The following is a 25,482-nucleotide window of genomic DNA, read 5'->3' as shown; positions in this document are numbered from 1 at the left end:
CTGGTAGCGAAGGGGTTAACTATTTTTCTCGCCCATTTTCCTTGGGGGACACAGGAGACCTTGGGTATAGCTCATCTCCCTAGGAGGGTGTGGACACTAAGTGAAGACTGTTAAGCCCCTCCTCCACAGCTATACCCTCAGCCTGGAGAGAGAGACTGCCAGTTTTTGCTTAGTGTCCAAGGAGGCAAGACACTCCCTGCTCTGCAGGGCTGTTTTCTCCTTGTTTAATTTTTGATTTTTACTTTTTTCTTTTTCTTCCAGACATCAGTGACAACAGAGACGCAATGGGCTTCCTCATGGGCCTGTATGGCTGGCCCCTTTCCTGCCTTTCAGAGAGGCTGTGCCCCTGTATGGTGGCTGTGTTTAAAAAAAAAAAAATTATAATAATTTAAATAAAAATAACAAAATTCTTGTTGGCTGCAGCCTGATCTCAGTAGTGCTGGCCGTATGCATGCCCCCCTTCCATAGGCGGCATGTCGCGTTCCCCGGCTGCGGCGCTGGCCAGGTGCATGTTCCCCTTCTAGGTGGACCCTTGCCCCCTCCCTGGATACAGCACTGGCCAAGTGCATGCCCCCCTTCCGCCCTTTCTATAGGCAGAATTCGTCACCCTCTCCAGTTACGGTGCTGGCCATGTGCATGGCCCCCTTCCTAGGCGGAATACTGCACTCTCATCGGATACTGTGCTGGCCATGTGCACGACCCCTCTTCTATAGGCGGAACACTGCACTCTCTCTGGATTCGCTGCCGGCCATATGCATGACCTCCTTCCATAGGCGGAATGCTGCACTCTCACTGGCTGCGGGCTGGCCTTGTGCATGACCCCCTTCCTAGGCGGAATACTGCACTCTCCCTGGCTGCGGGCTGGCCTTGTGCATGACCCCCTTCTAGAGGCGGAATACTGCACTCTCATCGGATACTGTGCTGGCCATGTGCACGACCCCTCTTCTATAGGCGGAACACTGCACTCTCTCTGGATTCGCTGCCGGCCATATGCATGACCTCCTTCCATAGGCGGAATGCTGCACTCTCACTGGATTCGGTGCCGGCCATGTGCACGACCCCCTTCCATAGGCGGTATGCTGCACTCTCACTGGATTCGCTGCTGGCCATGGTCATGCCTCCTTCCCTCAGGCGGCATACATACACTCTCACTGACTGGGGTTGTTCTCTCGCCAGTAAGTTGCTGGCCATGTGCATGACCCCCTTCCATGGCGGGGTGCTTGCACTCTCACTGGATCCGCTGCCGGCCATGGGCATGCCTCGTTTCCTCAGACTGCATACATACACTCTCAGTGACTGTGGTTGTTCTCTCGCCGGTACGTTGCTGGCCATGTGCATGACCCCCATCCATGGTGGGGTGCTTGCACTCTCACCAGATGCGATGCTGGCCATGTGCATGACCCCCCTTTCTGGGCGGAATACTGCACTCTCACCGGATACGTTGCTGGCCATGAGCATGGCCCTCTTCCATGGGTGGAATGCTTGCACTCCCATTGGATACGGTGCTGGCCTTGTGCGTAACCACCCCTCATTCCATGGGCGGAATTTTGCACGCTCACGAGACTCACGGCTGTCCTTGTATATCCTGTGCTGGACTCGTACATGTCCCCCTTCATTGGCGGAGTAGTTGCACTCTCACGAAATTCGGTGTTGGGTGGATTATTACACAATCACTTAATGCTAGGATAACCCTGTGCATGTCCCCCTTTCACTAGGCGGACCTCCTGCGTTCCTACTGGATACTGTGCGGCCATGTGCATGGCCCCCTTCTGGGCGAAATATGGTATGTCCTACTTCTCTGAAGTTGGTACTGGCCTTGGGCATCACCCCCTTTTGGGGCGGGCCTTTGCACTCTTACCGACTGCAGTGTTTGCCAGGTACATTACCCCCCTTTCTGGGCGGACTGCTTGCGTTCCATCGCATGCCATACTAGTCTTGTGCATAACTCCCTTCCAGGCTGCACTTTGCACTTCCGTAGATACTGTGGAACTCTGTGGCTGGCCCCCTTCGCTGAGTGACTATTTTGCAGTGAGCGGACGTTCTTGTGCGCTCTGTGCGTTGTTTGGGCCGTGTATGCCTTCTCCTCCCGTAGGTGGGTTGGCCTTCTCACTGCTTACAGGGCCGCTCGTACGTATGCCTCCCTTCCTCCTGCGACATACTTGTTTCTCTTGGGATACGATGCTTGCCGCAAGCCTTGCACTCTTCTCTGAAGAGATCATTCTGCTTCTACCTGACCCGGACGGGCTCTACTTGCTCTCTACTGCACCGAGCTAGGCGGTACTCATTCTCGGGTTTGGATTGTATATTGCGGTTCCGTTGTGGCGGTATCCACCATGTTCGTTGGCCCTTCCACCTGGGGAGTGTTCGTGGTTCCTAGATGCGTACCCATTCGTCCTCCCGCGGCATTGCTTCCCTGCGCAAGCGGTCACATGGACGAGAGTGCTGTCTGCAGCGCCCCTCGAATTCTACGTTGGCTCTGGCGGGACTACGGTTCCCTCGCCTACTACCATTTCCTCCTCTTCGGATGCAGTGTGGTATGAGTCCTTCCTATTAGCGCCCTCTGCGCTTCAGTTCTGCTCTCCTACCAGGTTCGGGCCGCTCTCCTCGGGAAGGTCATCCAACTTCTCTTGGGTGCTCGATTATCCAGGTCCAGGGGACCTCCACTTTGGGTTCTTCAGGGTATTCGCCTTCTGCGAGGCGGTGGGCTGGCTGTCTCACAGAGTAGCAGGTGTTCTGCTTTTGAGCTGTCCTACTTTGACTACCCTGTTACCCACTCCTCCTTTCGGTTGGAGGGTGTTATGCCGGCCTCTGTCTCGACTGCTTTTTCTCGCCGGCTCTGTTTTGGCTCCTGCGATGTGGCTTCTGCCCCGGCCAGGCTTCAGAGGCTGTTCCTTCACTGCCCTCCCCTCTGGGGAGAGCATGGTTGTTCACTTGGATGGTCCCGGTGTTCCTTGTGGCCTCGTACCGTCTCCCTCGATCACACTGGCTGTACTGGCTGTGCGCCCATTTATCGGGTCTACCGTGTTCTGTCCTCCCGCTTGGGTGCAGATTGCGTTTTCCATTTTAAGCGATGGTCCTGCTGTAGACTTACCTTCTCGGTAACTTGGGAGGACTACCCTTTGGTCAAGATTGTCCTTGGATCTCCCACACCGGGACGTTAGAACCTCTTCCTCTGGTGGCAATATTGACATGGACTTTAGCCTGTCTTGTCCTGGCATCTGTCGGATGCTGGGCGGACCCTTTCGGTTCCTTCCTCTGCCCTTCTGCTCCCCCACTCCGGCTGGATACGGGACGACGTTACTCGGGGGCCGACGGGACCAGTTTTGCCGGACTCTTCTGCCCGTGTTACTGGTCTGCGCCTGATCACATTGGGTTTTTTCCCGCTTGCCCAGACGATTCTAGCGGGCACGCTAGTGTTCGCTTCCGGCCGTGCTTTGTCCAGGATCTATTATTGGACTTAGAGTTCTTACCTGGGGTTCTGTGGGAAGCTGGGCATTCCCCCACTCTGCCTTTCTCTCCCCATGGTTCTGTCCTTCTCCAGTCCGGCCTGGACATGGGACTGGGACTCTGTTCCTTGAAGGGTCAAGTGTCGGCGCTGTCCATCCTCTTCCAGCGTTCCCTGGCCCCACTTGGGCCTGTCAAGACCTTCTTCCACGGAGTGGCTCATTGGTTCCTCTGTACCGTCCCCCAATACCGCCCGGGGAACTACATACTGAGCTCTCGGCGCTCCAAGCTTTCCCTTGGAGCCGTTACAGAAGTTCTCTCTACTCCTTCTGTCCTGTACGGTTGTGTTTCTGTAGCCATCGTGTCTCTCAGACGGGTGTCTGAATGGCGGCCCTTCTTCTTCCGAGCCTTCTGTCCTTACCCAGGACAGTAATTCACAAAAGAAATCAGCCGGCACTCACTCTCTTTGCACACCGCACGGGATAGGAAGCAATCTCCACGTGTAATCAAAGAAAAATCCCAGCAGCCGTGTCTTGAATATTCGTGATATTTTATTGCATCAAATCAAAGATGTCCTCAATCCAGGACGCGTTTCGGCAAGCATGACTTTATCAACAGATACAGGTATACACAAATAACCAGGTATATATAATAGAGTAACTCCTCCCCCTGTGACATCATGACCACCTCCCATTCACTCAACAGGTGGTGGGAGAGGTGAGCAAACGAACTAAGTATCTATCCAAGTATCAGCAGCTGACAAAGTACATGTCTCAAACTGTGTTTCAAAGTACAAAAAATGTGTATATATATATATATATGTAACAAACCATATTTTCAGGTGTTTGTGATCCTTCAATGTATAATAGATGTCTGAAAAATAATAGAAATATGAATGAATCACATGTCAAATGTGCATAATCTCATAATCCCTATTAAGGCCCCTCGGATGTAAAGTGTCCAACATATGGATCCAATAGGCCTCTCTACGTAACAACAGTTTCTTCATATCCCCTCCTCTCCTGGGTCTTTTAACCTGTTCCAATACCTGGAACCTAAGCTGGGCTATCCCATGTTTGCACTGTTCAAAATAGAATGGAATAGGTAGCATCAAATTCTTTGTTCTGATAGTAGATTTATGTTTCCTAATACGATCCCTAATTGTTTGTGTGGTCTCTCCAATATACCATAGACCACAAGGACATTTTATCAGATAAATCACATTAGTGGATTCACACGTGAAAAAGCCTTCAATTGAGAAAGGCCGCCCACTATGTGGATGATAGAATGTGGAACCTCTAATTATATGGGAACATTGAGAACAGTGCAAACATGGGAAAGTGCCCTTACGCTGAGTAGCTAACACCATTTGTTTTAATGTCTTTTTTATACTCCCAATGTCTGAGTGCACAAGTTTGTCCCTATAACTAGATGGCAATGTCTACGTATGGCATTATCTAATTTCTGGTTGTAGGGATGAAACTTGTGCAAGTAAGTATATTAAGGAAGAACAGGAATTTTTTCTACACCTTTTAAAACTTGTGTTGTATGAAAATTACTTCATGTTTGAGGATGACTTCTACCTGCAGCGGCGTGGGACCGCAATGGGGTCGAATGTGGCCCCGCCCTATGCAAATGCATATATGTCAGATTTTGAGGACTTACATGTATATAATACCAGTTGGTATCAGAATAATGTCCTCGTTGAGTGGATGGGAGGTGGTCATAATGTCACAAGGGGAGGAGTTACTCTATTATATATACCTGGTTATTTGTGTATACCTGTATCTGTTGATAAAGGCATGCTTGCCGAAACGCGTCCTGGATTGAGGACATCTTTGATTTGATGCAATAAAACCTACCCAGGACAGGGTTGTTCTCCATCCCGTCCCTCCCTTCCTTCTGAAGGTGGTATCTGCCTTTCATCTCAACGAGGCCATCGTCCTCCCCTTCCTACCCCCGGGAACGGACACTTCACCGATTGGACGTTGTTCGGGCCTTGCAGTTTTACTTGGAGATCACCGGCTCTTGACGACGCTCGGACTCTTGTGGTTCCAGGAGGTCCGCGCAAAGGTTTGACGGCCTCCAGAGTGGCTTTCCCCCGCTTCATCAGAATGGCTATTGCTGAGGTTACCGCACCAAGGGCAGGGTTCTGCCTTTGGTGTCACCTTTCATTCCACCAGAGCGTGTCGGTGCCTCCTGGGCCGGAGACATTGGGCTTCGGCCGCGCAATTGTGCAAGGCGGCCACCGGTCTTCCTTGCACGCCTTACCAAGTTCTGCAGGGTACATACTCGGGCTTCGGCGGATGCTGCCTTGGGCCGCCTGGTTTTGCAGGCGGCGGTTACTTGATGCCTTCGAGTGCTTCGCCTTGGCGCTGTGGTCCCCCCCCCCTTCCTGGACTGCTCTCGGACGTCCCAAGGTCTTCTGTGTCCCCCAAGGAAAATGGGCGAGGAAAACAAGATTTTTGCATTACTTACCAGTAAAATCTCTTTCTCGCTCTTCCTTGGGGGGACACAGCACCCACCATTCATTGTTTTTTTTCTACACGGTTTCCGGACTTGGTTTACCCCGTTGGGTAGTTGGCTTGTTGGTTCCACTTGTTGGACATTGCCTTTTCTCACTACTTGGACATGCAACTGGCAGTCTATCTATCCAGGCTGAGGGTATAGCTGCTGGAGGAGGGGCTTAACAGTTTTCACTAGTGTCACGCCTCCTAGGGAGCTGAGCTATACCCAAGGTCTTCTGTGTCCCCCAAGGAAGAGCGAGAAAGAGATTTTACAGGTAAGTTATACAAAAATCTCGTTATTTGAGACCTTGTATATTTCTGTCAGATGAAATGAAACAATCAAACTGGTCTGGAAATGTTTGGGGAAAGCTTTGTTCATTTTATCTGAGACTGAGCAAAGAAGACAGGTCTGAAATCTGTGCTCCTTTAGTAGAAGACCTCTAAATCAGGCATGCTCAACCTGTGGCCCTGGCTTATAGCTGTAGGCTGTTCAGGCATGCTGGGAGTTGTAGTTTTGCATTAGCTGGAGGGCCGCAGGTTGAGCATGCCTGCTCTAAATGTTTGTCTTGGGATTCTGATTTATTGCGGATCTGAGAATCGGCTGCTCCCAAGGTTCATTATTAGGGATGAGCGAATCAACTTCAGATGAAACATCCGAAGTTGATTCGCATAAAACTTTGTTTAAATACTGTACAGTGTAAAACAAAACCTACAATGCAACAGCTCTCTGCAAACTGCTCCGTACAGTATTAGAATATATTGGCTCCAATGAGCCGGAGTTATAACTTCATAAATTCATTTCTACTGTAAAAAAATGAGATTACACTTACCGGTAATCGGTTTTCTTTGAGCCTATGACAGCACCCATGGAGAGACCGCCTCCTACTCCTCAGGACAGGAAGCAGGAACCAGAAACCACTTTAAAAGAGGGACCATCCTCTCCACCTCCTGTCCTTTTTCCAAGAACTAAGATACATAAGATATACAGATATATACATTTTTTTTGGGGGGGAAGGGAATTAGCCGGGTGCTGTCATAGACTCAAAGAAAACCGATTACCGGTAAGTGTAATCTCATTCGCCTATGACAGCACCCATGGAGATATAAGCGAGATCTATCTAGGATGGGACAACGGCCTGAAGTACTTAACGGCCAAAAACTCAGGCTTCGTTAGAAGGCAGCTGAAGTTTATAGTGCTTAAAAAAAGTATGCGGGGAACTCCAGGTGGCAGCCTACAAATCTGCTCTTAGAAGCGGAGGCCCTCTCTGCCCAAGAGGTAGAGACTGATCTAGTAGAGTGAGCCCCGAGCCCGAACCCCCGATGGTGGAACAGCTTCCTTGGACGTGTATGCTAAGTTAATAGCCTGCCTAATCCATCTAGTGATAGTGTGGGAAGATGCAGTGGAGCCCTTCTTTCTACCCTGAAAGCAAAGCAACAGACGGGAGGAGGACCTCCAGGGCTGCGTGTCCTGCAGATAGTGAATTAAACATCTCCTCACGTCCAAACAATGAAACTCCAATTCTTTTTCATTTTTTTGGAGAAGCACAGGAGGAGGGAAGAACTATCTCTTGGGAACGGTGAAAAGACGGACACCTTCGGCAAAAAGAAATGATCAGGAGAAATAACCACCCGATTCTCCAAGATCTTTAAGTAAGGCTGGTCAATGGAAAGAGCAGCCATCTCACTAACCTTTCTAGCAGAGGTAATAGCTAGGAGAAAGGCCAGATTTAGAGAGAGCATCTTAGGGGAAATGCTATCTATCGGCTCAAAAGGATCTGACGTCAGGGCTGAAAGAACTAAGTTTAAATCCCAAGGAGGGATCCTATTTTTGCAAACTGGGGATAACTTAGAAACTGCAGTGATGAATCTCTTCACCCAGGGATGACCCGCTAATTTAAATTCAAATAGGCGCTTAAGGCTGAGATCTGGACCTTTTAATGTGCTAGGCCTGTTTTTTCCTCCAACCTTCCACTGCCAGGAAATCTAAATCAAGAGGAATATATGGAGCCTCCAGAACATCCACTGATCTATTGGCAAATCTGCAGAAAAGCCCTCCCAAACTATCAAATAAATCTCAGAATTGACCTTCTTACGACTCGCCAACAGAGTAGTGATGACATCATCAGAGAGACCCTTTAATTCTTAAAATTTCCCTCTCAAAAGCCAGGCAGTCAGATGAAGACTCTCCACTTCTGGGTGAAGGATTGGTCCCTGAGCTAAAAGACCCTGGAAAACTGGAAGAACCCAGGGGGTGGCGATCAACATTTTGCAGACCTCTGAAAACCACACCCTCCTTGGCCAAAAGGGGTCTATCACTATAACCGTAGCACAATCTTCCTTGATCTTTTTGAGGACTCTTGGCAACAGCTTCAGAGGAGGGAAGGCATAAAGAAGACCCCTTCCCCAGGACTGAGCTAACGCGTCTACGTCTACAGCCTTCGGCTGATCCTTCGGTGACAGAGAAAGAACCCCCCGACATTTCTGTTTGATCTGGTGGCAAAGAGGTCTATCTCCGGGACGCCCCATAAGGCCGAAATTTTGTTGAAAACCCCCTGATCTAGGGACCATTCGCTCTGGCATACATGATGACTGCCTGAGGAAATCTGCTTCTACGTTGTTCTACCTCTTTTAGATGTACTGCAGAAAGAGATAGAGAAAATCCTCCGCTTAGTCTGAAAATCTGTGTGGCTTAGGGCCATCAGACTTGGAGCTCTGGTACCACCCTGCTTGTTGATATAGGCAACTGCTGTTATAATGTCTGAATAGATCCTGACATTCCTGCCACTGATCATCGGAAGACTCTGAGTCAAGGCTAATCTGATAGCATTCAGCTTTCTGAAATTTTGAGACTGGGCACGGGACCCGAAGGCCCATGTCCCCTGCAGTAGCAGAGACTCTAAATGGGCTCCCCAATTGAAGGGGCTGGCATCCGTGGTCAAAGAGAGGACTGCATCTCTGTGCAGGAAACAGCCCCTCTGAAGATTTTGAAAATGTATCCACACTCCAGAGAAAGCAACGTCTGGGATGATAGCTGATACTCCCAGATCCAGAGAGAGAGTACTGGGCCCATTCCACTCCCGGAATCGCTGCAGTCACGAGCCCCAGCACGACTTGGCTTCCCTTAGGAAACTACCTGCCGAGAAAAAAGGTTCTGAATCCCTTTGATGAGATCAACAGAGCTTTGTGTAAGGCAAAAAAAACACTCTGGGACTTTGAATCTAGGATCAACCCCAAAAAACTTACCTTTGGACTCGGTTGCAAACTGGACTTTTCATTCTAGTTTGTCCAGAACCGCTCTCAAACCAGGTAATCTGTACTTCAAGCCCTCTTTTATAATTTCATTTATCAATGGGCTGTTGGAGATTTTTTGCCACTGACTTGACAAGTGAGACCAGTCTACGCCCCACTGGTGTCAATAGGGCTGTTTCTTTGAGGCCTCTGCCCTGGAAAAAAAGAAATCCCTTTGTACTTTTTTTGCTGCTCCTGCATATTATCTAGACCTTTCTCTTCCCTTGAAAAGTCCCTGTTAAACATGGGACAGAAAGATTTTTTTAGGGGACTGACTGGTGGAAGGAAAGCCAAATAAGAATTCCCCCTGACGTGAAATGCAGCAAAGTTAGCTTTAGAGCTAGCATCCCCGCTCCAGCTTTTCAACCAGATAGCTCTACAGGCAGAATTGGATAAAGCAGAAGCCCAGGGCCAATAATCTTAGGGAGTCCGCCGAAGCATCAGCCTATAAAATCTAGGGCAGGGTCTCCTCAACTCCAGTCCTCAGGGCCCCCCACCTGCCGGTCATGTTTTCAGGATTTCCTTAGTATTGAGGAGGTGATATAATTAGTCGTCAGTGCATCCAGCATTTACACAGGTATTCATTCTGTGGGATATTCTCAAATTCATGACACGTAGGTGGGCCCTGAGGACTGGAGTTGGGGAACACTGATCTAGGGCATTATAAAGTAGGAAAAGAGGATAACAATTGCTCACTAGGAGTACCCCTTTTAATGTGATCCTCCAACTCCTTCATCATGCCTTAAGGGATCTAGCTACCGAAGTTGCGGCATATAGCTGGTTCTAAAGGCCGCCGCGAGGCTCTCCCAATTTTTTCTTTAAATAAATGTCTGCCCTTCTATCAATTGGGTCCTTTAAAGAACCCATATCCTCAATCGGAAAAGCGCAGCTTTTTTAGCTATTTTGGGCAACTGGGGCATCTGGCTTTGGGCTCTATCCTAGAGGCAGTCACCTCCTCTCCAAAGGGGTATTTACGCGTCACCGAGGAGGGGATAAAAAACTTCCTATCAGGCTTTTTCCATTCTTTAGTGATAACAGCCTGAATATTTCTTATGCCACATCAAGACTTTTCTTTTTCTTAGGGCCCAGACCTTCAAACATAGAGTCCTGAACAGACTGCGGGGGCTTTTGGTCATCTAAGCCCATAGTAGCTCTTACTACTTTTACTAAGGAATTAATGTTCCTCTGTAATGAAAAAAGCAGCTTTCCAGCTGCTTCGTCATCAGAGGAATCATTTGATGAAAGACATTCTCCCTCTTCCTCAATCCAGAAAGCACATCACAGTCGCTAGAGGGGGATTTGATGCAGCTGCAGAGGTTACTAGGACGGCTTTTTAGCAAGACGCTAACCAACTCCTTACCTCCTCCCGGATCATCTGCTTAGATGCTGCCCTTCAGGGACGGAGCTACCCCCCCCCTCCTCCATTAAAGGGGGTACCGGCATATCATTGGTGGTTTCAGTGGCTTCTGCGCACTGAGACTGCTCGATGTTCAGACACTGGATCTTCCTAATGGATGAAACTGCCCGCTTCTTCAGCCCAGCAAGGCAGTGAGCTGGTAGGCTTTTCTCACCCGGTGTGCGCCGCACAGCTCGGCTCCCCCCCACTTCCGGCTCACAGCAACAGCTTCCCTCCACTGTCGCACCGGAGGTACTTCACTGCCCAGGCCGCGGCGTCCGTGCGCCACACCGCTCCCCTTGGTACAGGGCGCGGTGCAGACAGCCGGACATGCGAACACGGCCGCAGAGATCCCCAGCATACAGGAATGCTTTTAAAACACTCCCTGCGCTGAGAAGGAGCAGAGCGGGGAGGAGGGAGAAAGAGACCCAGACTTAGCAGCGGCTCCTAAAGGAGTCTTACGCCGCACGGGTAAGCCCTCCATACACGCTATTAAACAGCCGGGGCGCCCCGCAGCTCCATCTATCCTGTCGGTTTCCGAACTCCCTCCTGTCCTCTTAGGACAGGAAAACATAACTGGATGTGGAGAAGGTGGTCCCTCTTTTAAAGCGGTTTCTGGTTCCTGTTTCCTTTCCTGAGGAGTAGGAGGTAGTCTCTCCATGGGTTCTGTCATAGGTGGGGCGGGAAAAACATTTCCCGAATTTGGGTTCAGTTCCCAGTGGTAGTTCGGGAAATGTTTTTTACAGTATAAATCAATTTATGAAGTAATTACGCGAAGTCTTGCGAGACTTCGTGAAGTAATAACTTCGGGCTCATCGGAGCAATACATTCTAATACTGTACGGAGCACTCGCGGTTGTAAGTATGTAATTAGTAGTTATGTTATCTTTTGTCTAAGGGTACTTTCACACTAGCATTGTTAGAATCCGGTAAGCCGTATACAAACGGAAAGCTTTTTTTTCGGATCCGTTAGACCAGGTGGTCTGCCAACCTTTCAGACATAAGAGCCACTTGGACCCGTTTCAAAGGAAAAAAAAAAACTGGGAGCCGCAAAACCATTGCGACATTTAAAACAAATATAAAACTGCATATATGTTTCTTACCTTAATGCTATATACAGGATCGTGCAGTCAGATGTCATCTATCTGTGGATGACGGACACTGTTATGGGGATCTGTGGATGACGGACCACTCGTTATGGGGGGATCTGTGGATGACGGACACTGTTATGGGGGATCTGTGGATGACGGACACTGTTACTGGGGGAGGAATCTGTGGATGACGGACACTGTTACTGGGGGGGATCTGTGGATGACGGACACTGTTACTGGGGGGCGATCTGTGGATGGACGGACACTGTTTACAGGGGGATACTGTGGATGACGGACACTGTTACAGGGGGGATCTGAGGATGACGGACACTGTTACGGGGAGGGGGATCTGTGGATGAGGACACTGTTACAGGGGGGATCTGTGGATGACGGACACTGTTACAGGGGGATCTGTGGATGACGGACACTGTTACAGGGGGGATCTGTGGATGACGGACACTGTTACAGGGGGGATCTGTGGATGACGGACACTGTTACAGGGGGGATCTGTGGATGACGGACACTGTTACAGGGGGGATCTGTGGCTGACGGACACTGTTACAGGGGGGATCTGTGGCTGGCACTGTTACAGGGGGGATCTGTGGCTGGCACTGTTACAGGGGGATCTGTGGCTGGCACTGTTACAGGGGGGATCTGTGGCTGGCACTGTTATATATGTTATGTGCCATCCACAGACCCCCCCCCCACCCATAACAGTGTCATCCACAGACCCCCACCCCTTAACTGTGCCACAGATTCCCCCCCCGCGCCCTCCCAGTATACAAATATAAATGTCTCTATTCAATTAAAAGTTATTACACATGCCCCCTCACTCCTAATAGTACCGTACATCGTAATTATTAGGATGTAATTAATAACTTCTGTACAATGCCGGCAGGCAGGCCGGGCGGCCGGCGCGTCACTCACTGTGTGTTCTTCACTCCCGCGCAGTGCTGGCTCAGGCTGGCTCCGGCTCAGTCACTCCTCCCCCTCGCACGCAGGCGGCCTGACGTCACCAGGCACTGTACTAGCGGCGAGGCGGAGCTGAGGAGCGGAGCTGATGGAGGCAGCCATGTAGCGTTACCTAGCAACTGCAACGCTATTGCCTGTCACCGGGCGGGCAGTGTGGAGCGGAGCGGCGACCTGTCAGCAGCGGCAACGCCAGAGCAGGAAAGTGTCACAGTGCGCCTCCTCCCCTCGCTAGCATCTGCCCCGGAGCCGCGGCAAAGGTTCAAAAGAGCCGCATGCGGCTCCGGAGCCGCGGGTTGCCGATACCTGCGTTAGACAGATCCTGTGAAATACCGGATCCGTCTCATCCGGAATAACAGATCCGGTATTTAAATTTTTCCAAAGATCAAAAGCAAAAATAGCTCCTCCTATGTCCCGGTGCATGCGCAGACCAGAAAACTGGATCCGGCGATGTGGCAATTTCCGGAACACATGGTACCGGATCTAGCATTAATACATCTCTATGAAAATTAATACAGGATTCGGCAAGTGCAGTATTTTGTCCGGTCAGATACCATACAAAGGACGGAACGGAAGACTGATATCCTGATACATACTGAATGGATTGCTTTCCATTCAGAATGCATTAGGACAAAACGGATGCGTTTTTTTTCTGGTATTGAGCCCCTTTACCAGATTTCAGTACCGGAAAAGAATAACGCTAGTGTGAAAGAACCCTAACCCATTGTTTGTAAGTTTTCTATTTGGTGTTGATGTATTTACCTAATTTTGCTAAAAAGGACACACCGTATTTTTCGTTTTATAAGACGCACCTGATGATAAGACGCACCTAGATTTTTGAGGAGGAAAATAAGAAAAAATTATTTTTTAACAAAAGATGTGCTTTTGGTGGGTTTTGAACTAATGGTGGTCTGTGGATGACAATGTTATGGGGGATCTGTGGATGACACTGTTATGGGGGGATCTGTGGATGACACTGTTATGGGGGCATCTGTGGATGACACTGTTATGGGGGCATCTGTGGATGACACTGTTATGGGGGCATCTGTGGATGACACTGTTATGGGGGCATCTGTGGATGACACTGTTATGGGGGCATCTGTGGATGACACTGTTATGGGGGCATCTGTGGATGACACTGTTATGGGGGGCATCTGTGGATGACACTGTTATGGGGGCATCTGTGGATGACACTGTTATGGGGGCATCTGTGGATGACACTGTTATGGGGGCATCTGAGGATGACACTGTTATGGGGGCATCTGTGGATGGACACTGTTATGGGGGCATCTGTGGATGACACTGTTATGGGGGCATCTGTGGATGACACATATATAGCATCTTATGCTATATATGTGTCATCTAAAGATCCTCCATAACAGTGTCCCCTGTTGTAAATAGTGACCCCCAATACAGGGGGTGGAGGCCGGCAACTGCTGTGGAATCGCGGCGGGGCCTGGTGCAGTCACTGTACTCTTTTTTTACATTGGGCCCCCGCTCACAGCAGTATTTATATGTAAAGTGTAGTCATGGGAGCTTTGTTAAAGTATTGCAATCCTCTGCAGTAGCGCAATCCTCTGTAGTACTCACTATCAAACTACCGTAGCAGGCAGGCCGGTCGGCTGGCAGCGTAATGTCACTCACTCCATCACATGCTTGCTCCGCCTGCTTCATTCATAAAGTGGGAGGAGCAGGCGCGTGACAGAGTGAGTGACATTACGCTGCCGGCCGGCATGCCTGCTACGGTAGTTTGATAGTGAGTACTACAGAGGATTGCGCTACTGCAGAGGATTGCAATACTTTAACAAAGCTCCCATGACTACACTTTACATATAAAGACTGCTGTGAGCGGGGCCCAATGTAATAGATTACAGTGACTGCACTGGGCCCCGCCGCGATTCCAACAGCATTCCAGCTCCTCCTCCCTCCCCACTGATACATCACAGGCCGCGCTATGCAGCATAGCGTCCGGCGATGTATCAACGTCACCAGAGTAAAAATGGCAGCATTCGCTTTATAAGACGCACTGCCACCCCCCCCCCCCACACTTTTATCCCTATTCCCTTAATTAATTTACTTCTTTATTGTACTATTCTTAAAGTGGTGTAGTCTCTCTTTAAAGAGTATCTGAACCTAAAACGGTGTATTTGTTAGCAAGTTACCTGATTTGTTAGCAATACACACGTAGCAGGTAGTCATACACCTCCGATAGCTGTCAGCAGGTCTGCCAACAGTTAGGCCTCATATGCCTGACCGTATCTATTTTACAGTCTGCAAATTGCAGGATCCCGGCCGTGTGCATGCCACCATTTTATTTTTTCAAACTCCTGTAGAAATGCCTTATCCTTGTCCACAAAACGGACAAGAATAGGACATTGTTCTATCTATTTTGCAGGACGACGGAAAGGACATATGTATGCGGTCCACATCTTTTGTGGCCCCATTGAAATGAAAGGTTCTGCATATGAACCGCAAAAAATGCCTTCTGACTTATGATTTCCTTCCCGCTATATAGATGCACGTTGTGCTCTTCAGAGGGTGCATGTGTTCTCATTGGGGAGAGGGGAATAAGCCTCCCAGTCACCTCTGCTGATCCTTCCTTCTCCCCGTATCTGCTTTCTGTGAAGGGTAGGGACATCCCCCGACATATTTGATGGTCGGTCAGTTCTGCCAACTCAATTTAATGTGTATGTGCACCTTTTCACTGAAATAGGTTCTTGTAACCTAATCCAATTTCCCTTTTTAGAGTGCACCTTCATCATACTGGATAGAGAACGGTGGGATCAAGGACGTCCAGAAGATCAGTGTATGGTGGGAGATGTCAACCTCTTCATGGTCGATCCTGAAAACCCCTCATTGGCAGAGATGGAGATCATGATTGCAGGTAATTGTGTAGAGTACATTGTATGACCCGATGGATGGGCTAGATTGCTAATGTCAGCACTGTTTGTGATGAGCTTCGTGGGTTGTGTTTCCCTGGCAGAGCAGCGGCTCAAGGGCCTCAGATCACCAATGCCAAGTGCTGGAGACACGTTCTCTTGGGTGATCAGTGGCACTCCAACCTTGGGCAGTCCCACAGACTAATCTGGTTTGGACAGACTCCTGGAAAATGGCTCCTGCCAGAATGCAAAGTGCCAGCCATATAGGGTGGAAAAGGAATATTGTTCTGGAGCTGTGTTCCTTAGTCCCAATGAGGAACTCGAGGGCTGTAACTCTAAGCACTGACAGCTTCAAGAAGAACTCTGGTTGGAAAAAGATGCCCAGAGGATGCAGCCATGTTGCATTGAGAGCTGCGTCAGTGCTCTGCGTTGTTCTGCGACCCCACATGATCCAACAGCAAGGAAGAAAGCTTGAAATTTATGCCAGGAAAGAAAAAAAGTAATACCGGGACCAAAATATGTAATGACAATACAATACTCTAGGTCTGTGATGGCTAACCTCCGACACTCCAGCTGTGGTAAAACTGCAACTCCTAAGATGCACACTTGCTTGGCGGTTCTCCATAGAAATGAATGGAGCATGCTGGGAGTCGTAGTTTCACCACAGCTGGAGTGCCGGAGGTTAGCCATCACTGAGTTCGGGAAGACTGGAGAGGGGGAAATGACGCGACCAAGGGAATTTTAGAGAAAAAACAGTGGAGGGGTGGCCACAGTGCCACGAATTTCTCTTAATCGGTGGGTGCTATCCATCTTGTCAGGTGCCCACTGATTTCACTTTTATGGCACTGACACAGGAAGAGAGACTTCACTTTATCTGGACTGATAAAATCTTGCAACTTTATTTCTTATGGACAGCAGAAAAACCGTCTTGTGCAGCTTCCACATTTTAAACTAAAATTCTTAATTGTAGCATGATACTGTCATTAACCCCTTCTACAGGATATTCCACTTCTGGGACCCGCACCTATCTCTGATGTCATCCCATCTGTCCCATATGAGCCCTGACACAGCTCCTCAGACGTGACTATATAAAAGTAATGGGGGTCAGAATATGATGATGCAAATAAAAAATAAAAAAATGTTTCCAAAGTTTTAACTTTTTTAAGTATTAAAATTTGGTCTGTATATTATTGTACTGACCCGCAGAATGAAGGTAACAGTTTAGTTTCACCGCATAGGGAATGCTGTAAAAACAAAACCCATAAAACTATGGTGGAATTGCGTTTTTTTTTTTTTTTTTTCCCAATCCCACCCCATTTTGATTTTTAATTTTTTTTTTTTTACAATGTATGTAATATTAAATAGCGCCATTAGAAAGTACAACTTGTCCCGCAAAAAACGAGCCCTCGTACAGCTATCTGAACAGAAAAATAAAAAAGTTGTAACTCCAGGAAGGCTCGGAGTAAAAAATGAAAATGCAAAAACGGAACATCGTAATGAAGTGGTTAAAAGGGTTGTCCAGCTGTTAATATTGATCACCTATCGTCACATCAGAAGAGGTCATCAATATCAGATTGGCGGGAGTCCCGCCGACCAGCTGTTTGAAGAGTAGGTGGCGCTCCATGTGACCGCCGCTTCCTGTTCATTACACTGCACTTCCGAGACGAAGTACCGGCTGCTTTCACCTGAGTAGAGCAAGTCCTTGTAATTACACTACGTTGATGCTGCAGAGGAGACGACGCATAGTGCAATGACCAGGAAGCGGCACTTGCACTGAGCGCCACCTCCTCTTCAAACAGCTGATTGGCAGGGGTCCCAGGTGTCAGACCTCGTCGATCTGATATGGATGACCTATCCTGAGGATGGGACATCAATATAAACAGCAGGACAGCCCCTTTAAAGCTTGCATTACCCAACATATGTCAAGTTGTGGAAAATGGTTAAAAATTTTGGTTCGAAACGCCTAAGCAGAACTACATCGTTTTACCTGTTGCCTGTAAGAAATCTAGCTGCAAGAGTTTATCAGTCCATACAGATCTTCTTCCTCGTAGATCAAACAGATGCCTCATTGCGTGCACCTCGCAGGGCATGGACAAGAATCTGGATCTTCTCAGGTAGCTGCTTTGCTTTTACCATATAGTCTACCGAACACACCTAAGGCCAGATAACCGTAGCAGTAGAGAGTTCCTCGTTGTGTGCTGTAGACTCGTCTTGAACCTTGTCATTTATCACACAAAACGCACACCACATCAATCCGCAGGCTCGTCATGTCTGCTCTCCAATCCTTCCTAATTGGCTTTCCCTTCACCTGACCGTACGCAGCAGCAGCCTTAATAAATGTCCCTGCCAGGCTCTTCTGCCTGCCTCGTCCATCTCTAGAAAAAACAGTTTGACAATGTGCGAACAGAACGCCAAATAGGACACATCATCATCAGCGGCTGCTGATATTTATCTATTTCAGGTAGTGTAACCTACATGATCAGGCACTTTATGAGTAGAACTAGGACCGCGAGTGTACATGAGTTATGTGAAAAAAAGACTTTTAATGCCACAATTCTCTTATTTGGACGTTACAGGGCAGAATCTTGCAGCTTTCTTTTCCTGCCCCGTGACAACAATACATGCTTCATTTAACCTTAGCATAAGGGCACTGGTGCAACCCAGTCCGCACCAGTATTCAGATCTTAGGCCGCTTTCACATATGTGTTTTCCTTTCAGGTTTTGAGATCCGGCACAGGCTCTCAAAACCGGAGGAAAACGCTTCAGTTTTGTCCCCATTCGTTCACAGTGGGGACAAAACTGAACAAACCAGAGCGCACACAAGACCGCTGCAAACTGGAAGAGGCTTTGTCACCTGTATCAACCCTACCCTATCAGGAAGGGTTGATCCAGCTGAGTTAAATGATACCTTTCTGATGTCCGTCGGTACTACGGTTCCGGAGAAATAGAATATTTAAAATTATGCAAATGAGCCCTTCGAGCACCAGGAGGTGGGCTTATGAGGTTCGAGCACTGCTCCAGCGATCCCGCGCCTTCACACTCCTTTTGTAGAACAACATGCCATTACATCACTGCACCCGAAAGTGGCTGCGTGGGCAGCTCTGAAGTAGTGTAGTAATGTGATGGCGCTTGCGCACCGTCCATCTTTGCTCGTCAAGATGAAGATGTACGAACACCTCGTTCTACAAAGGGAGAGCGCAGGTGTGGGATACAGTGCTAGACCAGAGGGGTGTAGCGCTGTCAATCTAATGGAAAGGGGGGCGTCATAGTCGAGCGCCAGGGGCATCGCTGGAGCAGTGCTCGAACTGCATAAGCCCGCCTCCTGGTGCTCGAATGGCTCATTTGCATAATTCTAAAAGTTCATACTTCTCTGGAACCATAGTACCAACGGACATAAGAAAGGTATCGTTTTACTCCCCTGGATCAACCCTACCAGGCTATATGCTTGGTAGAAACTCCTACAGGAATATATGGATCCTCACCATGTCAACAAAATAAATAAACAGCCACAAAGTATAATGAATAAATACATGATTGACATAACACAATAAATAAAAGCATGATTAAAAACCAAAAGGGCTGGTGGTGCGTGGTTGGTGGACTATTAAATAAAATGCAAGTGCAAAAAGGTCAGATCAGCAGAATATATAAATACTGTACCGAAGTAGCAATTAGCTACAACATTGGTACACCGTGCTTTAGTACCAGCAGGTACAGGCACATGCAATGCAGGAGATATTATTAAAACGCACTAAGGATAATGTGCACCAATAAAGGTTGACAAAATTAACCCTGCAGAAAAGCTGTGCTATACAGATAATTGTTAATACTGTCTCCATTATTATGTGGCACAATCATATGAGGTTGCTCTGCCTGCATTTTTACTAGAGACGTCCCCTTTTATTACAGATTAGATAGTCCTAGTTCCTTTTGGATGTATGGACTGTTGGGGGAAGGAGGGGACTGAGGGGGCAGCCGCCCAGAACAAGGAATGGATGGGTCTCCATATTACTTGGTGGGAGTCCAGCACTCGTAGTGATGATTGCACTACGTCTGGTCTCATCCCCGATTTCTTTTCTCTGGCATCCTAGAGCCCACGTTCCGTGGCAGAGGGTTTGGTGAAGAGTCTGCGCGCCTCATGTTGTACTATGGTGAGTACTGCGGTTATTACTATTTTGCCACGAGCTGAACATAGTGGAGCTGAAGTCTCACTTCTGTCCTAGGTGCTACGACTCTGGGGATCTCTACGTTTCAGGCTAAAATCGGACAGGAGAACGTAACAAGTGTGCGGTTATTTAATAGATTGCACTTCAAGGAGGTGGGTGTTTCTCTGTGGCCAGTCATATGTGTATCTGTATGAGCTGCAGTCATTCCATATATTCTGCTCTCTGTTATCAGGTGTCCTATAGCTCAGTATTTCAGGAGATGACCCTGCACTGGGAGGTGACAGAGACAGAAAGGCAATGGCTCCTGGATTCAGTTCATGTAACAGTGGAATCTTATAGGGAAATGGAACAGAAGCGAGAAGTGAATGTGCATGATTAGGTTAGTGCCAGCCAGTGTACACTGCCAGACAGTCAGACAATGTAGTTACCTAAGTGTGGAGGTCCGGCTTCTAGTATCAACGGCAAAACTGATCTCCTTCCAAGCTGCTTCTTGCGTCAGAGCATCAACAGGTTTTTAGTCAAATATTTGCTTTCCTCTATAATATATTATTACGTATACATTTAACAGGTTCAGTTCCAGTCTGTTTTCCCATTAGTACATAAGGGTTTGAAAACCATACTTCTTTGGTTGGTTAAATCATTTTTGTGTCTTTTTATTTTTTCCTGTTACATGACACTTTTTATTTTATACCATTTCTATATTAGTATTTACAGTTGCAAGAAAAAGTATGTGAACCCTTTGGAATGATATGGATTTCTGCACAAATTGGTCATAAAATGTGATCTGATCTTCATCTAAGTCACAACAATAGACAATCACAGTCTGCTTAAACCAGGCATCCTCAAACTGCGGCCCTCCAGCTGTTGTAAAACTACAACTCCCACAATGCCCTGCTATAGGCTGATACCTGTAGGGTGTTCGGGCATGCTGGGAGTTGTAGTTTTGCAACAGCTGGACGGCCGCAGTTTGAGGATGCCTGGCTTAAACTAATAACACACAAAGAATTAAATGTTACCATGTTTTTATTGAACACACCATGTAAACATTCACAGTGCAGGTGGAAAAAGTATGTGAACCCTTGGATTTAATAACTGGTTGAACCTCCTTTGGCAGCAATAACTTCAACCGAACGTTTCCTGTAGTTGCAGATCAGACGTGCACAACGGTCAGGAGTAATTCTGGACCATTCCTCTTTACTGAACTGTTTTAGTTCAGCAATATTCTTGGGATGTCGGGTGTGAATCGCTTTCTTGAGGTCATGCCACAGCATCTCAATCGGGTTGAGGTCAGGACTCTGACTGGGCCACTCCAGAAGGCGTATTTTCTTCTTCTCTTGTGCAAACTGTAAACGTGCAGCAATGTCTTTTTTGGACAGCAGTGGCTTCCTCTGTGGTATCCTCCCATGAAATCTATTCTTGTTTAGTGTTTTACGTATCGTAGATTCGCTAACAGGGATGTTAGCATATGCCAGAGACTTTTGTAAGTCTTTAGCTGACACTCTAGGATTCTTCTTCACCTCATTGAGCAGTCTGCGCTGTGCTCTTGCAGTCATCTTTACAGGACGGCCACTCCTAGGGAGAGTAGCAGCAGTGCTGAACTTTCTCCATTTATAGACAATGTGTCTTACCGTGGACTGATGACCAGCAGGGCTTTTGGAGATACTTTTATAACCCTTTCCAGCTTTATGCAAGTCAACAATTCTTAATCGTAGGTCTTCTGAGAGCTCTTTTGTGCGAGGCATCATTCACATCAGGCAATGCTTCTTGTGAAAAGCAAACCCAGAACTGGTGTGTGTTTTTTATAGGGCAGGGCAGCTGTAACCAACACCTCCATTCTCTTCTCATTGATTGGACTCCAGTTGGCTGACACCTCACTCCAATTAGCTCTTGGAGATGTCATTAGTCTAGGGGTTCACATACTTTTTCCACCTTCACTGTGAATGTTTACATGGTGTGTTCAATAAAAACATGGTAACATTTAATTCTTTGTGTGTTATTAGTTTAAGCAGACTGTGATTGTCTATTGTTGTGACTTAGATGAAGATCAGATCACATTTTATGACCAATTTGTGCAGAAATCCATATTATTCCAAAGGGTTCACATACTTTTTCTTGCAACTGTATTTGGTGATATGATGGGAAAATATATTTTTTTAAAAAAAGGGTTTTTTTTTCACATTTTTAAATAGCACAAAGTGCCACTAATATACATATTTAAAGGGGTTGTCCAATACGTCGCCATCAAGGTAAATATGCTAAAATAACAAATAAAGTCATATTTACCACACTTCTCCCCTTGCCAATTCCTGCGCTGAGCTTCGGTCCTCCCAGTCTGTCCTCAGTTTGTTTTCCTGGCTGCAGCAGTGACGTTTCATGAACACCACGTCACAGGTACAGTCCGTCGCTAACCTCAACAGTGACTACTTATACTGCTGAGGCCAGTGATTGGCTGCATGGGTGACCTGTATGCTTGGAATGTTACAGTTGCAGGTGTGGGTTCTCGGGGGCAGGACTCTAGCGTTAGTTTGTAACATTTATTTAGCATATCTTTTTTATATTGTATATTTGTACACATGCCTCGATGAGTATATAAAAGGCCTAAAACCCCTTTAAAGGGAGTCCGTCACCAGATTGTGACCTTATAGGCCGCTTACATACCGCTCTAGCATAGCAGTCTATGATTCTAATGGTACCTTTTGATGTTTTCTTGTGAAGTTCCCCCAAGGCAAAAACAGACTTTTATTTATATGTAAATTAGGGCTCGCAAGTGCCCAGGGCGGCGTTCACCTCGTTGGAGCCCAGGCTGTTCTGCCTCTTTTCGTCATATCCCCGCCCCAGCCTCTTCCTCTGCCCGCCCTCCTCTTCCTTTGCGTCCTCCTTCTTTGCAGCGAGATCCCGCGCCTGCACTATCCATTGCTATGCCGGGGCATGCGCACTGCGATGCCCATTGTGGGTGTCTCTGGTCCGCCTCCTCGCCGCTGTTTCTCGCTGTTGGCCGGCGCATGCGCAGTAGCTACTGCGATGCCGTGCCCACAATGGGCATCGCAGTGCGCATGCCCCGGCCAAGCAATGGCTAGTGCAGGCGCGGGATCTCGCTGCAGAGAAGGAGGACGCAAAGGAAGAGCGGGGCGGGCAGAGGAAGAGGCTGGGGCGGGGATATGACGAAAAGAGGCAGAACAGCCTGGGCTCCAACGAGGTGAACGCCGCCCTGGGCACTTGCGAGCCCTAATTTACATATGAATAAAAGTACGTTTTTGCCTTGGGGGAACTTCACAAGAAAACATCAAAGGTACCATTAGAATCATAGACTGCTATGCTAGAGCGCTATGTAAGCGGCCTATAAGGTCACAATCTGGTGACAGACTCCCTTTAAGGAACCAGTTTTAAAATAAAAAATTGTACTGCTTATTTTGCCTGTATTTGTCCCAGTTATAGACCATGCAGTTACCTGGTACCCAGAGATCGCATGACCTTGGGGACTGCAGTAGTAAGTGGCATTGTCGCATCCTGAACGCTGACTGAGCGCCATATGTGTACATCTCAGGAAGGCCGGAGCAGTAATGAATGTCTCTGCCTTCTCTATGGGGAGTCCAGATTTCTCGGACAGCCTGCTCCCCTCTCCTGCAGCTAAATGATTTCCATGAAGCTTCACACTGTGCAGAGGTGTTTAGGAGAGTTATATGGGGACCAGCCCAATGGATTAAATCATTTGGCAGTTCACAGGTGGTTAAAGGGGTATTCCTGCTTCAGCATATAAACCACGGATTATACTTTGGGTTTCAATTTGTTGTGGTTTTCTAGATCTCGGTTTAGTCACTGTATGGGACCTTCATTTTTTTTCTTCCTCTGTCCCAGTCCTTGTGACGGACACACAGGTGTATGGCTTGTTCAGCTGTGACATGTCATGTACATGTGTGATACAGAGTTAACAAGCCAAAAATATCTCATATACTCTGTTAATACATAATGTATTGTCCATTTCCCGAGGGTCTTTCTTTCTTGGATATGTGTTATACTTGAGACATAATATACTTGAGAATGATGCTGCAGTAAAATTGTATTCATTTGATTTTAGGGGCACAGCCTGCGGGGCAGAAGGGCTGCTATTGGGCGAAAGCACCATTCCGAGAATACGGGGTAATTGCCTGAAGATACGTACAGGCACCAGGCAAGGTTAAAAGCACCTTGTTTCCCTCAGTAGGAATGTACAATGAGCTATCTAATACATTTGGGTAATAAGTCGGTTCACAAGATGTGGCCCCTGCTGTTAGGAAAATGAATAGATGGAGGTGCAGTTGTGTTGCTGAACCTATTCATAGTCGGAACAGTCTGGATGCTGCCTTATAAAGCTTCTTCATAGGAGAAGGAATGGACACCTCGATAAAGAAACCTTGTAAATGGAAGAATTTATGAAGATGACGTAAACTTACATCTGTGACCCATTTCTTTCACTGTTTACAGGGGATTTATCTCACCTTTGTAGTTTTCGGTGAGGTGGCCCTTTGTTCCTTTGCCTTGCAATCAAGGAGGATTACAGAAATCTGTAAGTACTTGTACCTCACGGTACGACAGTCACTGCACATGTGCAACCACCTCTCTGCTGGCGCACAGACCACTGTGTTGCCACAAAACATCCAAACCACGTCTCCACCAAAGATACGGATCGGGACCTTCTCAACATGAGGACTTGCCACGACTGGTTTGGCACATCATGGATCCTCACCAGACCCAACCACCGATACAGTTTTATGACTTACAGCAGTACAAAAATGTAACATTTGTGAATTTTGTAGTTATTTGGAATGAGCAGGAAGAGGCTATCCTGTCCAAAATTGATTATAGTAATATATCTGTGTAGCTTTGGACCATAAGACCTTGCACAGCGATCAGTGATGGGAGGGATCCTGCTCGTAAATAAAGTGATGTACTTTTGTGTCTAGACAGTTTAAGGTCACAAGATGTTCTTGAAAACAATTCATGGATGACACGGCCAGACGTCCGTATCGCCTAGAAGATATAATGCAACAACAAAGCTAAGGGCTGGATTAGACCTAGCAATAGTTGGGCAGATCATCGCTAGGAACACTCGTTAGCGATCTGTGTAATAGTGCCGCCGATTACCCGATGAACGAGCATCAGGCAATAGCAATCTTTAAGCAGGTTAAAAAAAATATATAAAATCATTGTTTGCCGGCCGCAGATCGCACTGGCGTTTCAGTTTTCGCCTCAGGCAGCAGAAAGGCTAGGTGCACTCCTGAATTTACTAATCTGAAATACGCCCATTTCAACGACTTCTCTCCGCTCACACAGGGTCTAAAACTGGAAAGAGGATGGGCCAACAGGAGCGTCTCATTTATCAGTTTCTACGCCTGTTCTCAGCAGAAGCTCGGACTTCACCACCAGGTGTCTTGGTACTCTCTTAGCGGCTAATGACACCATTTCTCAATAGTTATATATCCTGCTATTAATAAAATGTTCATTATCAATATTGGTGTGTTTTTATGATTTTCTACATTTGCCAAGTTGGATGGAGTCGGTGCCACAGGGCGTCAAGATTTTTCTGGCTCCTGTAAGAGGGATAAGACAACCTCTATCGTTCTTTCTTTGTACATGTTAACATCTCCCTCTAGTGGATGATTGCTTCATTGCAGATGAACAACTGATGGCAAATTGACATGTTTACAATTTATCATACATTGACCTCAATACTATGAAAAAATAATTAACCTATCATGACCAAACT

At 47.5% G+C, this 25,482-nt stretch overlaps 1 protein-coding gene and 1 long non-coding RNA gene across 2 annotated transcripts in view; both read left to right on the top strand.

Annotated features, from left to right (window-relative positions):
* Nucleotides 1-24,896, top strand: part of NAT9 (N-acetyltransferase 9 (putative)) — a 31,297-nt gene extending 6,401 nt beyond the window's left edge. Inside the window, exons 3-7 of the mRNA XM_040435708.1 lie at nucleotides 15,441-15,578; nucleotides 19,665-19,724; nucleotides 19,797-19,891; nucleotides 19,972-20,118; nucleotides 23,815-24,896. Of these exons, the coding sequence (XP_040291642.1) occupies nucleotides 15,441-15,578; nucleotides 19,665-19,724; nucleotides 19,797-19,891; nucleotides 19,972-20,118 (440 nt within the window). The 3' untranslated portion in view covers nucleotides 23,815-24,896. The remainder of the gene's footprint in view (nucleotides 1-15,440; nucleotides 15,579-19,664; nucleotides 19,725-19,796; nucleotides 19,892-19,971; nucleotides 20,119-23,814) is intronic.
* Nucleotides 1,733-11,598, top strand: LOC121003806. The gene is made up of 3 exons (XR_005779607.1): nucleotides 1,733-1,868; nucleotides 5,126-5,128; nucleotides 11,587-11,598. It is a non-coding gene; the product is annotated as an uncharacterized LOC121003806 (long non-coding RNA).
* Nucleotides 24,897-25,482: the final 586 nt, after the last annotated feature.

Source organism: Bufo bufo, chromosome 6 (genome assembly GCF_905171765.1).
Source record: "Bufo bufo chromosome 6, aBufBuf1.1, whole genome shotgun sequence".
NCBI classification, from domain to species: Eukaryota; Metazoa; Chordata; class Amphibia; order Anura; family Bufonidae; genus Bufo; species Bufo bufo.
The sequence above is the reverse complement of the archived record's forward strand: the minus strand, read 5'-3'. Positions and strand labels throughout refer to the sequence as shown.